The sequence below is a fragment of the Amphichorda felina genome (genome assembly GCF_050947745.1).
Source record: "Amphichorda felina strain 45539 chromosome Unknown scaffold_8, whole genome shotgun sequence".
Taxonomy (NCBI): domain Eukaryota; kingdom Fungi; phylum Ascomycota; class Sordariomycetes; order Hypocreales; family Bionectriaceae; genus Amphichorda; species Amphichorda felina.
In genome coordinates, this window is record NW_028145042.1 from 1937844 (window position 1) to 1950398 (window position 12555).

The window sequence follows — 12555 nt, forward strand, 5'->3', positions numbered from 1 at the left end:
ATTTTCCCACTTCCCCCCCCCCTCCCCCCAACCTTTTACTTCTTTCGAGCAGAACATCATGTGGCTCTGCAGGGTTCGAACCACACGAACGAGCAGTGTAGTTTTAGTGTACATCAACTTCTAATGAACCATCCGTTAAACCACCACGGAACCTCGGATGATCCTTTATGGTAGCATGGTTTGCATTAAGTAGAGAGACAGACCATAGACCATGGGTGGGTTCCCATTCACGCATGTTAGGATCTAGGTATAACCCGTCGAAATTTCAAATCGATCTTGACGTCTATCTACCCCGATGGTAGAACCCTCAACCTCGCTCGCAATGAACTAAAAAAAAACGCATGCATCGCCGTCCCCCATTTTCATCTTCCCCTGATTATGGAAATTCCAGGCTCCCTGAAATAGAAAAAAGAAACAACTGGTATCCGCTAAACTCCGCGATGGCCTCCCTTTTGTGACTCGAAGGTCTCCAACCGTGTGAATTACTTCTAGTTTTTTTTTCTAGGGCCCCCGAAGGTCCATGAAAAAGTAATGAAAAGAAATGGATAGGCCTTCTTCTTTTTGTAACTCCCCACGTTGCCGCTCGTTTTCCTCTTTGGATTGGTATTCCCTCCGAACCAATGCCCAGACGTGACCCCCAAAAGACAGACAAATTCATAAACATTACGAGCCGGGCTCTGAAGTGCAATTAAAGGAGGTCGGAAAAAAAGAAGAAGGAGACGAAGAATAAAGTCAGAACGCATCCGCTGATCGCTGTCCCTGATCCAGTTGGCCGAATATGGAAGAGCCCTAGGGACAACATCCGAGTCCAGAAGCCAAATCTGAGTCCGCTGCAGAAGGAGGCTAAGCTTTGTGGCTTGCCAAGTACGCTCGATCCAATAATAGACAAGTATTAAGTTGAGTAGTCATCGGGTGCTGTCGTCGTGATAGAGAAAAGCAACCGGAAATCCCCAACGCCGATTCAATGCAGCCTCCTTTCCGGGCCCATTTGTGAAGTCCGTTTACGTCGATTGTGCTGATTGCTTCATGAAACAAGATGCAAGAAGGAAAGTGGGGACGTCAAAGCGATCCCGTGCCTCGAAAATGAGGGTGAAGAAATGCCGCCTCCTGTCTTGTGACGCCCCTAGTTGTCAGAAGGGGTCAGAAGGGAACAACGCAAGCATGTAAATGCGTCAAAAGTCGTCGAGATGCCGCTTGAGTCTGGCCGCTCCACAAGTGAGTGTCGTCCGATAGGAAACCAAACGTATGCAGTGGGTGAATTCGCCCAATGCCAATGCGAATCGCTGGAAAATAAGGTGTCTGTGGTAGGGCTTAGTCGTTGAGTGGGTGAACCTTGGGGCTCCCCTGATGGTCCTCGGATCGGTCTTCCGCATGCGTGGATTCCGTATCTGAACTCGAGGTGGATGCGGAGGAAGACGCCGAGGTCGGCTCCTCGCTCTTGCTCCGAGGTCCGCCAGTCCCGTTGCTAGGGAGTGAGCCAGGAGTGGAAAGCCCGCTGTAGCCTTCACTCGAAGCCTCTGACTGCTTCTGGCCACCCATATTAGCTCGCCTCATGGCCCTGGCTGCCTTCAGGTGGGCTTCGCGGGCCGCGTCAAGGGCCTTCTCAGCTCGAATCTGCTTCTCCCACATTGAGGCATAGCGGCCTTTCTTCGCCAGGAGGTCATCATGTGTGCCCTTCTCGACGATCGCTCCAGCGTTGAGGACGATGATCTGATCAGCATGCGTAATGGTGGACAGTCGGTGCCTTTGAGTAAAGTTAGTGTTAAATCCTAGAGGTACATGCAAGATAGCTTACGCAATGATGAGCAACGTGCGGCCCTCACCAATTTTCCACACATTATCCTGAATCTCCTGCTCAGTATGTGTGTCAAGAGCTGACGTGGCTTCATCCAGCATGATGATCTTGGGATTCTTCAGGATCGTGCGAGCAATAGCGACGCGCTGTTTCTCTCCGCCGCTAAGCCGCAGGCCTCTTTCGCCCACCTGCGTTTCATACCGGTCGGGGAAGGACATGATTCGGTCGTGTATGCTGGCCGCTCTACAGGCCTCGTACACCTGCGCCTCCGACGCCTGAGGGTTGGCATACTTCAAGTTGTACATGAGCGTCTCATTGAAGAGGGTCGTGTCTTGCGGCACGACGCCAATGTGACGCCTCACGGACTGGATGGTAAGATCTCTGACATTCTGCCCGTCGAGCTCAATGCTTCCGGCATCGCAGTCGTAGTAACGGAACATATGGCGGAACAGAGTCGATTTTCCACCACCAGACTCGCCGACAAAGGCGGTCGTGGTACCCGGTTGACACTCGAAGCTCACATTTCGAAGAGCAGGCCTTCGACGATCGTAGGAGAAGCTGACATTGTTCCAGCGGATGCGCCCGCTAAAGTTCTCGAGCGGCTTGGCATGTGGCGTGTCCACGACAGTCGGTTGGATCTTGAATAGCTCCAAGAGGCGCTCGCCCGAAATCATAGCTTGCTGGACGGTTCGATAAAATGTTCCAAAAAAGTTGAGCGGCCCTTGCAGCTGAGTCAAGTAGGACACAATCGTGAACCAGTCCCCAGGCGTCCGCACCCCAACGGCGACCTGCCATCCACAGACCATGGCGGCTATGATCCTCCCCAGGTTGAAGACAATTGCCTGGCAGATGTTCATCATGACCATACCCATCTGGACCCTAGCCTCCGCGGACTGAAAAACGCCGACCTTGTCCTGGTAACGGTTGGATTCGAATTCCTCCGCATTGAAGTACTTGACGGTCTCATAACTCGAGATAGAGTCATTTTTCACCGCTTCCTCCTCTCGGTCAGCATTGGTCATCTCCCGCCGCTGATCAGCCCTTGTCGAAGCCATCTTGATTGTCATATAGAGGTACCAGCAGGTATCAACCATGTTGATCTCAGCATAGAATGCACCGTACTGGTAGTAGAATACTGAGATTGACAGGAAGAGGTCGAAAAGCATCGGGAACACTTGAAATGTGACCTGCTCCAAGAACTGGTTAATAGCGGATCCCTTGTTCAAGGCCGATAGAACCTCCCCGGTACGCTTCGATAGGTGAAAATCGAGACTGAGAGAGTGGACGTGGTTAAAGGCCGCGGTCGTCAGGCCACGATATGAATGCTGGGAGACAGGAATCCAGAGCAAAGATCTCGTCGATCCTAGCAGACCCGATTGCCCCTGTAGAGTCCAGAAGACCCCAAGAAGGATAAATGGTTTCAGGGGGAAGGTAGAGACTGTCAAGGGATTGCCATCTTGAACATCCTTGACGACACGTGCGAGCCCATCAGCGACCCGACCAATCTGGTACGGTACCGCCACGTTCACCAGCCGCTGCAAAATGACCAAAATGAAGCAGCACAGAACATGAAACTGCAGCTTCACACTGTCCTTTGGCCACAAATACGGGAAGAAGAGAGAGTAGCCTCGGAGATACTCCCACCACGTTTTGTGTGGCAGTTTCGAGGGACGGTAAAATGCAGCCCCTTCGTCGCTTCGCGGGCAGCTAGCACCTGCGGTCTTATTCGCGTTGGAAATAGTCCGCCTGCGTTTCTGCCGGCCGTTGGCATCCTGCACATTGCCGTTGCCGTTCTGGGTTTCGTACAATCTCCGGTGCCCATTCAGCAGAGGGGTCGACTCGCCAGCAGAACCGTTCTCGAGCTTAACGTCTGGCTTGCGGCGAACCTTAAGCACCCAAGCGACGCAGAAGACGCATATCAATCCGAGGAGATGTAGCATGCGAACAAAATAAAAGAACAGGTCGATCTTAGTCCAGTAGTCGACACATGTTTCTTTATCGTCGTCGTCGTCTTCGACGGCTCGGACAGCTCGGACGAAGTGGCAATCGGCAGCAGCAATGAAGGTCGTGATGGAGATGGCGAGCTCGCCGACGAGGCCTAGCACCCAGACGAGCAGGTGAACGACATTCGGCCCTTTCCGCCAGTCAAACAGCGAGACGAAGATGTAGAGGTAAAAGAATGTAGCTCCAGTAACGTGGACCTAGAGAACCCCCCATCGGTCAGCATTGGCAGTTCTCGTTCGGCCCACGGCGTTCTTGACGCTTCAGAGCCTCCCAATGGAGCTTCACGGGGTGAAAACGTACCGCACTCCATTCCCCTGCCCAGGATAGCCCTTCCCTGGACCACTGATAGGGATCTTCATACTTAAACGCATGTGTGAGCATGAAGGCACCGTTGCCGATGTACGAGAGGAAGACGACGGCAGCGAGGTAGCGGAAGACATTCTTGGCCACACGTCCAAAGTTAGGACCGATCTTTCGCTCGCCATTGTCTCTCTTTTTGCGCTTCGTTATGGGCAATGGTTTGCCGCCAGGCCCCTTGACGTGGGACTGTATAATATCATCCTCCTTTTTGGCGTTGTACACGCTGTACCACGCCGCAAACGACACGAACGTGGAGAGAAGTACCAGGGCGTAGAGGTATTGCGTTTCGCGGAGGACGACGTCGACTATGCAGGAGTCGTGGGAGGTAGGGATGGGGTCGCCTGAGCCATCTCGCAGCTGCAGAGTGGCCTGGGTGTGCCGTACAGCAACCATGGCGGGCCAACTAAGTGTGAGAGTGGTCAGCTATGTCATTGAAGGTTCGTCATGTAGTGAAAGGTGACACCGAGCGAGAGCACAGCCGCGGTAGCAGCAGCACCCAGACTCGAGATCCGCTGATCTGCTGTGATATGGGGTGGCTCTACGGCCGGAGATGTAGTTTGCTCGTGGGACAAAGAGGTAGACGGAAGTCGAGGGGAAGGGAGACACTATAGCCGCAATACAAGAGCCAGCTAAGGAGACCGTCGCAGGGCGAGCAATCAACCAAGGCCAGGGAGCGATGGGGGAAGGTGGGAGCGATGACGTACAAGCGAGTGATGAGGACAATCACCGGGATTGCACCATTGCCCTGCTGATGGCAATTGGCGGCAGACGAGAAACGAGCGTTGAGGAGTTGGAGGGGAGAAGAATTACTAGAGAAAAGACAGGCGGAGGCGAAGGGTGAGTCGGAGGTGACGAGGTAGAGAGGGCGAGGTCGATGAAGATCTCAAGAGTACCGTACCGAGCGAGGGTTGCTGCGCGCCTATTGACGGAGGGGCACCCCCAAGGTAGGCACTGGGCTGGGGGTGGAGGTATGGATTAGCTGGCACTGGTGCCAGGTGCAAGCCAGTGGGTGTAAAGGTGAACCCCCAGGGGCAGCAGCTGTACACGAGGTACCTGGTTATGGCGTGAGGCACGAGACCAAGCAGAGGCGAACGTCGTCAGTTTTCGCGGGGGAAAATCTGCAGAGCGTCAGACAGACCGAAAGATAGAAACCTTTGTCAGAGGAAGACTCCAACCCGTCAAAACCGAGCGACACGAGGTGAAATCTTGGTCGTCGGCTGTAACGACCTGAGGCAGCCCGAGTCGTTCAAAGTGCTACTATTCCGGTGTGGTGGGTGGAGGTGCACGGTGGCGGCGACGATTGGATGGTGGGGTCTGTGTGGGACTAACCTAGTAAGTGGTCCAGGAGGCCCAGGGGGTACCTAGGTACCTAGAGATCCACTAACAAAGGGCGACCGGTGGCCCCGGGGCAGCTGCGAGTCCCAGGCTGGCGGGCAGGTACACCGTACTATTACTGAGAACAGCCGCCTAATTGCAGCCAGCTGCCGGCCACTCGCCTACCGCAAGCGCAACCGGACGTCCGTCCCGGCACCAACAAGCGCCCTGAGCTTCGATGAACTTTGGTGGACGGAATGGTACCTCCGCGGACACCGCCGATTGGAGAATCGGCAGGTACCTAGGCTGGTTGAGGAGGCCGCTTGCGAACCGTGAATGGGTGAGAGATTGCTCCAGATAGCCGGGCCGTCGCTGCAGTGCTCGTATCACTCGGTCTGTGCGGTGCTGCGATGCTCTGAATCTGGTGGAACCTGATCTGGTCAAGCACTCTTTGACCTCTGATCGATGCAGTTCACCAATCTCGAGGCCAATCTGGACGGCGAGTCGGGGTTGTCGAGAGCTCGAGTCCCTGCCGAGGAGCGTTTGATGTCTTCGATTGGTCTGCCGGCGCTGCGCAGCGGGCTCCACTATTCCGTCGATAGGATGCTCAGTGACGGCCGCAGCGTTGGTTTTAAGTGGGGAGCTTAGGTGTTGCAGTGCGCCCCGAGTGCTCAAACTGGAAGCAAGCCAGCTCCCACCCTCGTATCTATTCTCTACACAAGATGCAAGAGGTTGAAATAAATGGTAAACGATGCCGGTTCAATGATCACTGATCTGCTCCGGAATCTGGGGGCGAATGACAGTGGTCAGCAAGCAGCTAACGATGCACCAATAGGCCCAACCAGGACACGAGATGGGTGCCTACCTCTTCCCGTGGTCAACGTCAAAGGCCACTGGGCTAGTGGCACCCCAGCTGCAGACCCCGTTGTCGTAAGGACCAATGAGCGTAGCCGTAGTCCTTTTTTTCGGTTTGGAGGGGCGGGCAACCTGACGGTAGTGCTGTTCGGCTCAGCCGTCTGGATCCCCCAGGAGGCTTGTGAGTCGCTTTGTCTCCGTCCTGGATGGCACTTGATGGTGGATGCTTCTCCGGTTCCCACGGTCTTCTGGCGCCTTATTAGCCACCACTGCCTGCCTGGGCTTCTTGGTGTGGATGGCCCAGGTCGGTGAGTGTGTGTGTGTGTATGTCTTTGGCACGCGGTTGTGGTCGTGGTCCCGAGTCCGATGCAGGTGATTGCCCCGGTGGCGAAGAATGCGAAAGACCGCAAAGAGCGCAAAGTGCCCAAAAGCACGTCCCAGCCAATCCCGCGCTTTCTCAAGGCGGATTCGACCTCGTAGGATCGATATGGAGGGCGATAGTATTAATACGGATACCCTTTGCCACCCTGCCTCGTCGTCAACACTACCCGCACGGACATTAGTTCATGTACTGTGTAGTAGAATCAGGGATGGCGAGAGTCCAGAACGCACTTGCCTCGCAACCTGCTTGGTTCCAACGTCAGTCTGCCAATGCGCTTCCCCAACCACGCTCAACACGAGCGGCGAGATTGGTCGTCTTACTGGTGGGGCCTTAGTCACGGCAACCTATCCTCCACGAACGATCCCTCTTCCTCGTGACGGGGACTACTAGTATCCAAGACAGATTTTCAGCGGAATAGACTGCCAGTCTGCGATCGTGGCGAGGAGAGCAAGCGTCTGACCCCTCCTGCTGCGTATATCAGCTGATGACGCTGATGTATCACTCGCCCTGCGTGCTGGTCGGCGATGAGTCGCTCGCCAGGTTTGCGAGCCGAGGAGAGACACAAAGAGCTGTACAGGTATGTATGATGAACGAAGGGCGAGCTTCGTAAAGGAATCGTCAAGAAGCCAAGATGGAAATAAAAATCAATCGGTAGCTGGACGCCACTCGAGTGTTCAAGCTGTACGACAGAGCCCAGGGACAGGAGCAGGGAGGAATGAACAGTTCTACATTGCGAGTTCGCCCAGCTTTTATTTATCACATCCCATCCCTTCCACGATCCCCGGTCTATTACACCGTAGCCAGTCTCTGTCTCGGCTTAGCAACGGCAGGTTTCCCCGTCGGTCATGAGCAGGAGAGCGTCTGACGAAACTTCACCTAGGATGGGTACCTATCAGGCCGAAAGGTACCCAAAATGGTCAGGTTAGGGCCAGCCATGATCAGTGGGCAAGGCACTTGCGTCTCAAATGGGCCGGATCATGGGAGCCCGATATATCAATTAACGGCTTGGATGTTGCCACGGAGATGGTGCACAACGGGAGTGCTGGCGGCCTCAGATGGCGCATGTTTCCCGTCCGCTATTCAGCCTCTTTTCCCGAATCATAAGCCTCTTTCTTATTAATCCCTGTTCCATCTATGCAGGTGCTGTGATATGTAGATGCGTACGGAGTAGACTCGTCTGCATATAATACTATGTATCCGTAGATACCTGGTCATAATGCTGGACACGTTTCAATATCTACCCCATGTCCTGGTATCCTAACCCCTAGAAGAATAGTGGTAGCAGTTGAAACCCTCGTGCGAATTATATTGGCCTAGTACACAGATGCATCCGTCACTTATCGATATAGTATAGTGCATCGTGATATGGGGTCCAATCCCCTCGCGAGAGTGTACAGTATCTTGTAGATCTACGAGTAAGCTGTCAACCCTACCCATTTGCATCGTCGTATCGTTGCATCGGAGACCATCCCAAGTTTGTGTGAGCAACACAGGCCTACTTACCTATCCGTAGTCACTTCCACACTTATCCAGGCGAAGGTACTGGCCGTGGTAAAAATAATTATAACTGTCCGTCCGTCATTCATTTCCTGACCAATCATGGGGATGGAGATCCTGCAGGTACTCGGGACCGATGAGAGAAGAGATAACAAGATCTAGAGTTCGGAATCGGCGAATCGTAATTGAACAACCCATCAAGAGCGGCATGAGTACGGAGTACTCGTAGATGCAAGAAGCCCGCCACAACCCAAGGTGAGGATGGTAAAAGCCAGCAACTGGCAAGCCCAACTGATGCATGTTTGCGCCCTAGCATGGTCGGCACGTTGCCTAGTCTAACTGGATGGGTCAAATCGAGACCAATCCAAGCCCTTGTATCTCCCGTGCTTGTGAACATCACAACAGGCGAAACGACCCTGGTTCCTCCCGGCCGGCATCTCAGTCGTCTGTTTTCCTGCAAAAGCCCGCAGTTCCCCGGCAGCTCTGGCAGAGATCGCCGCCGGCCGGGGGGGCAAGAGGGGGGACGGAGGGAGGTATGGATGGTTTTCGTCTTTCACCGCCCTACGGCCAACGGACAAACCCGCCTGCATGAGCACTCCGTCGTCGGATGCATGCCACTACCCGACTCAAAGCCCGACATCGCACAAGGCCGAATTAAACCATACATGGTTGACTCGGTTGAGTTTGAAATAATACCTCAAGGCCAATTTTGTCGTGGAGGCTAGCGAATCCGCCTCTTTGCCTCGGTGAGTCCGTGTCCATGGTGGACGTCACATTCGACCTGCGACTGTCACCTAAAGGTACACCGTCAGCGGTACAAATGCAGCACGACACTGTTTTTACGTAGAAGCATGATGCCATCATAATAGGCTGGGGTCGGGCGGACGCCCGCGTCGGGAACCAGTCGGATGATCTCCTCCGAGCATGGGAGCCACGAGTCCTCGACTTCCAAAAGCACCGGGCCGCCGCCACATTCTTGGGCCGTCGAGATACTAGGTGCAAGACTTGCCTGCCAACAAGCCATTCAGCTGTGCTCGAATCTTGGTTCACTTTTCTCCAAGACAAGTGTCTGATCGTTACACTGTGTGTAATGACCGGTGGATGAGGGGAGGAGGGGGATCGGCCGACATGCGTCTGGCGAGCTTGTCATCTGACAAGCAGAGACATCCTAGTGGGAAATATTAGCCATTGACAATGATTGTAGAGCTAGGGAAGCAAGGAAACATATACTCAAGTCTCACATAACCTTGTAGGTACTTCGCGGCCCCCTGGTGATGAACAATTCCGGATATTCAGGGTCCGTCGATCACAAGCACCTACCTGATGCGTGCGCTGTGCGTATCTGCGCAGACTACTCCATAGTACGAGTAGTAATACTCCTCGGCGACGTACATCAAATATCACGCCATGTGTCACTCGTGGGAGCCCTGTATTCCATAGCGACAAGCATAGGGGGTTGCAAGCAGAAGACTCTTGCCGCGAAAGTTCCCGTCGCGGCTCTATGAGATCTACGACGGCCTAAATTGAGCCGTACGGCAAATCTCGTATCGCCCACCAGCGGGAGGACAAGCGTGCGATGGCAGTATGCCAGTGCCCGTACCTACATGCTAGTACGAGTAGCAGTATCATATCCAAAAATTAGGTACTGCCTCGGTATCGAGCCCACTGTACGGAGTACCTACTTACCAGTACTGAATGGAATGGTTGGTTCGCCCTTCACGTCAGTGAAGGGGGTGTAGGGCAGGATGAAGTTCCCCGCGAGGCCCAAGCGTCTGCAGTCGAAGTGAAACTCGGAGTACGAGTATTACGTACCTACCTAGGTACTTAGGGAAGTAGGTCAGGTACCTACCTAGGCACTACCTACCTTGCCTACGAGTACTACCACCTAGGGCAAAGGAAAAGGCCCCGAGGTGAGAGGGACGGGCAGATTGGCAGCACCTCCTTCCATGAGCTGCGTCGACCACCTGGTCTTTGGAAGCTGCGGCCCATTTCGCTACGATCGGGAAAGAGCCAGTTAACAACTTTTGACCGTCAGTGGTCACCACTTGCCACTGCTGTAGCCACTGGCCAGACCCCCCCCCCCCCCCCAACTCAGAGAGCACAGACATTTTCCCCACAAACCCCGGCGTCCACACTTCCTGCCTTTACTGTGCACCACCGACATCATCGACAAGGAGCTCCCCTCAAAGGCTCAGATGCGACAAAGACCAGACGGCAGGGTGCAAAGTACGGAGTACGAATATAGCATTGGAGCCCGATTGCCTAGAGGCGCTGAGACATAGCGACTAAGGGAGCCTGGCAAACGGGAACAAAACGTGGCCGAACCCGCTTGACCGCTGTCCGGTCCCGCTTTCGCTTCCGTCCCATCTCTCCTCCATGGGGGGAATCCTCCCGAATCCCACGGGGCACCGGGCACCGAGCTTCCGCACCCCGCCGCCCCCATTCCGTTACATAGTATGCCCCGTCCGGCTACCAGTACGGGGTACCTCCGCGCATAGTACTACGAAGTACTATGTATGCGTGTATACACAATACGTATAGTGTAGCACCAGCTGTCGCTACTCATACTCTTCGCCTACCCCAGGCCCGCCTTCGGAATCATCAACTCGGTGGACGGGCCCAGGGATAGACGCTGATCAGGGGGCCTAGACAAACCTCTTCATCTCATTTCCAACGGCCTACCTCTGTCGCTCTGGTGACTGGTCACCGCCACTCGGGCTGGGACCGGGCACCGGTCAGCCTATGCAGCAGAGCCCCTCCCTCTTGTATCAAATATGGACCCAATTCTGACGACTCATGGCAGTCTACTCGGATACTCATCTCACCGAGTTTCCCTCTTTGGAGGACGTACCGCGTGGCATCCGCGAATGGCTTTGCTCGTGCGACGTACCAAGCACTCTCACATAGGTCAATCTACCCCGGACCGGGGGTCTTCCCTGTCAAGATCATAGGAGACAGGCGCTGTATGAGTACGAGTACATCCTGTTGCTGCGCTGCTGCAGTGTACTCGCATTCTGTACCACATTTCACATGCTGCGTCTTCCGAGCTACATTTTGGAGCCCTACGAGTACGCCTTGGCGAACGGCCCACGTTGTTGACCGGGGGTCCTTCCATGCTTTATGAGACGTCCTTGCAGGCCATTGTTTCTGTCCAGAGACGGTGCATATCCCAACGATCCTTCGCCAGCAGCCCTCCATAAGGAGGTACCACAGCAACTTCAAATGTCCAATGCGTTGTCAGTGGTAATATCCTAGGAGCACGGCGACCGGGGGCCCATACGTCCGAGATTAGCTGACAAGTCCGAAAAACGAGGACAGCGCGACAGCTCAAACAACTCGCCCAGCCCCGCCTTCACAACACAAACATCACCAAAGTTCACCGACAGTTGTTCCCTGCGGGCGGGTGCCAACTATTTTAGCGGAATCAAGACGAACGTCCGGGAATCTACGAATAGACCTCAATGGAAGGCACATGGGAGACTGCCAGGTCACCCACGCATCCTAAACTCTACAGGGTGTATCAAGGTTCTTCTCCTGACCTGCATACTCCCATAAAACAAAATCCTGTTAGAACTCGCATGGAATTAATCCACAAGATCAGCGAGGTCGTCCTTAAGCTCGGTAACGACGATTCTTGCCCCGGGCTCACGGCTCCTTGCCGGAACCCCACAACTTGTGTGTATTGACCGAGAACAGGCAAGCCGCAAGCCTCCCCCAGCGCTAGCCTCTTCATGTCACCCATTGGCCCGTCTCAACTCGTCTGGCAACACAAAGGCAGGACATCGAGAAGTTCTCCTCACTAACTGGCCGCATACATGGCACGATTGCGTTGTTTCTATTTTGAGTCATTGGGTACATATCACCGTGGTTGACTCAGCAGCCAACACGGCGTGGCTGACCACACAGGGGAAGCGGGAAGAAATCTGGTCCAATTGTCCATTGACTCGTTGCGATATTACGGGCGTTTTGGTCCCTCGTTGTACGAGTACCGTGGCGCTACACTGTTGGTGAAGCCGCTATGCATATCTGTATAATCACCAATAATACATCCATCTCACGAACGGAGTGTGTTGTCATGGCGGCACACTGCCGGTGATATCTGACACGGCAAGGAAAATATCTATTACTCGTACGAGTTCTGGTACGAGGAAAAGGAATGGGATGTCATGAGACTCGCGACCGAGGACCTCTGCTTGCTTTTTATTCGGGGTTCTTCACCTCTGTTCCAACCATTCCGTTGTCTCTTCTCCCTCTCTCTGAGAGAGGACCTGCTGAAAACGGCAGTGTGCTGACTTTGAACATCAAAATCGGATCCGACATGGTCGGAACTAAAGACAACTAAAGCCCG

The 12555-nt window shown here is 54.2% G+C and overlaps 1 protein-coding gene across 1 annotated transcript; it reads right to left on the reverse strand.

Moving 5' to 3' along the window:
• Positions 1-1311: 1311 nt before the first annotated feature.
• hmt1 (uncharacterized protein) lies at positions 1312-4552 on the reverse strand (the record flags this gene model as incomplete). The annotated part of the gene is made up of 3 exons (XM_083197630.1): positions 1312-1744; positions 1796-3996; positions 4100-4552. 3 exons carry the CDS (start codon positions 4550-4552, stop codon positions 1312-1314), a joined length of 3087 nt encoding a protein of 1028 aa, XP_083047098.1.
• Between the last annotated feature and the right edge of the window lie 8003 nt (positions 4553-12555).